At 29.2% G+C, this 415-nt stretch overlaps 1 protein-coding gene across 1 annotated transcript in view; it reads right to left on the bottom strand.

The window, feature by feature from the left end:
* Positions 1–415, bottom strand: part of LOC119589090 (ADP-ribosylation factor-like protein 1) — a 17,139-nt gene that overhangs the window by 9,037 nt on the left and 7,687 nt on the right. Inside the window, exon 3 of the mRNA XM_037937666.1 lies at positions 33–144. Within this exon, the coding sequence (XP_037793594.1) occupies positions 33–144 (112 nt within the window). The remainder of the gene's footprint in view (positions 1–32; positions 145–415) is intronic.

Raw genomic sequence — 415 nt, 5'->3', positions numbered from 1 at the left:
GAGTGCTTATGAGTTCTTTATATCTCACTTACCTCTAACATAGACACCAACTCCTGCTTTGAGATACCTATTCTATCTCTGTCCGCTGAATCAACAACATAAATGATGGCATCTGTATTTGAATAGTAGCATCTCCAATATGGTCTGGAATAGAATTTCCAAAATTAAAATGATTCACTCTTTATCAAATCACATTACTTAGCTATCTAATGCATACTATTGGTAATTAATTGATCAAGAATGCAAGATAACCATTAAGCAATTAATTAGATTTATAACAGTGCACAATAATTAATCTAGAATATTTTCTATCTTGTGATTAAATTGAATATTTCTACTGCTAGCATTTTTTTCTTTTTTTATCACCTACATCTGATTTTAGTCAACAATATATACATAAATCTGTTTTCCTATG

Source organism: Penaeus monodon, chromosome 25, assembly GCF_015228065.2.
Source record: "Penaeus monodon isolate SGIC_2016 chromosome 25, NSTDA_Pmon_1, whole genome shotgun sequence".
NCBI lineage: Eukaryota > Metazoa > Arthropoda > Malacostraca > Decapoda > Penaeidae > Penaeus > Penaeus monodon.
Note: the sequence above shows the minus strand (reverse complement) of the source record. Positions and strands in the feature narration are given on the sequence as shown.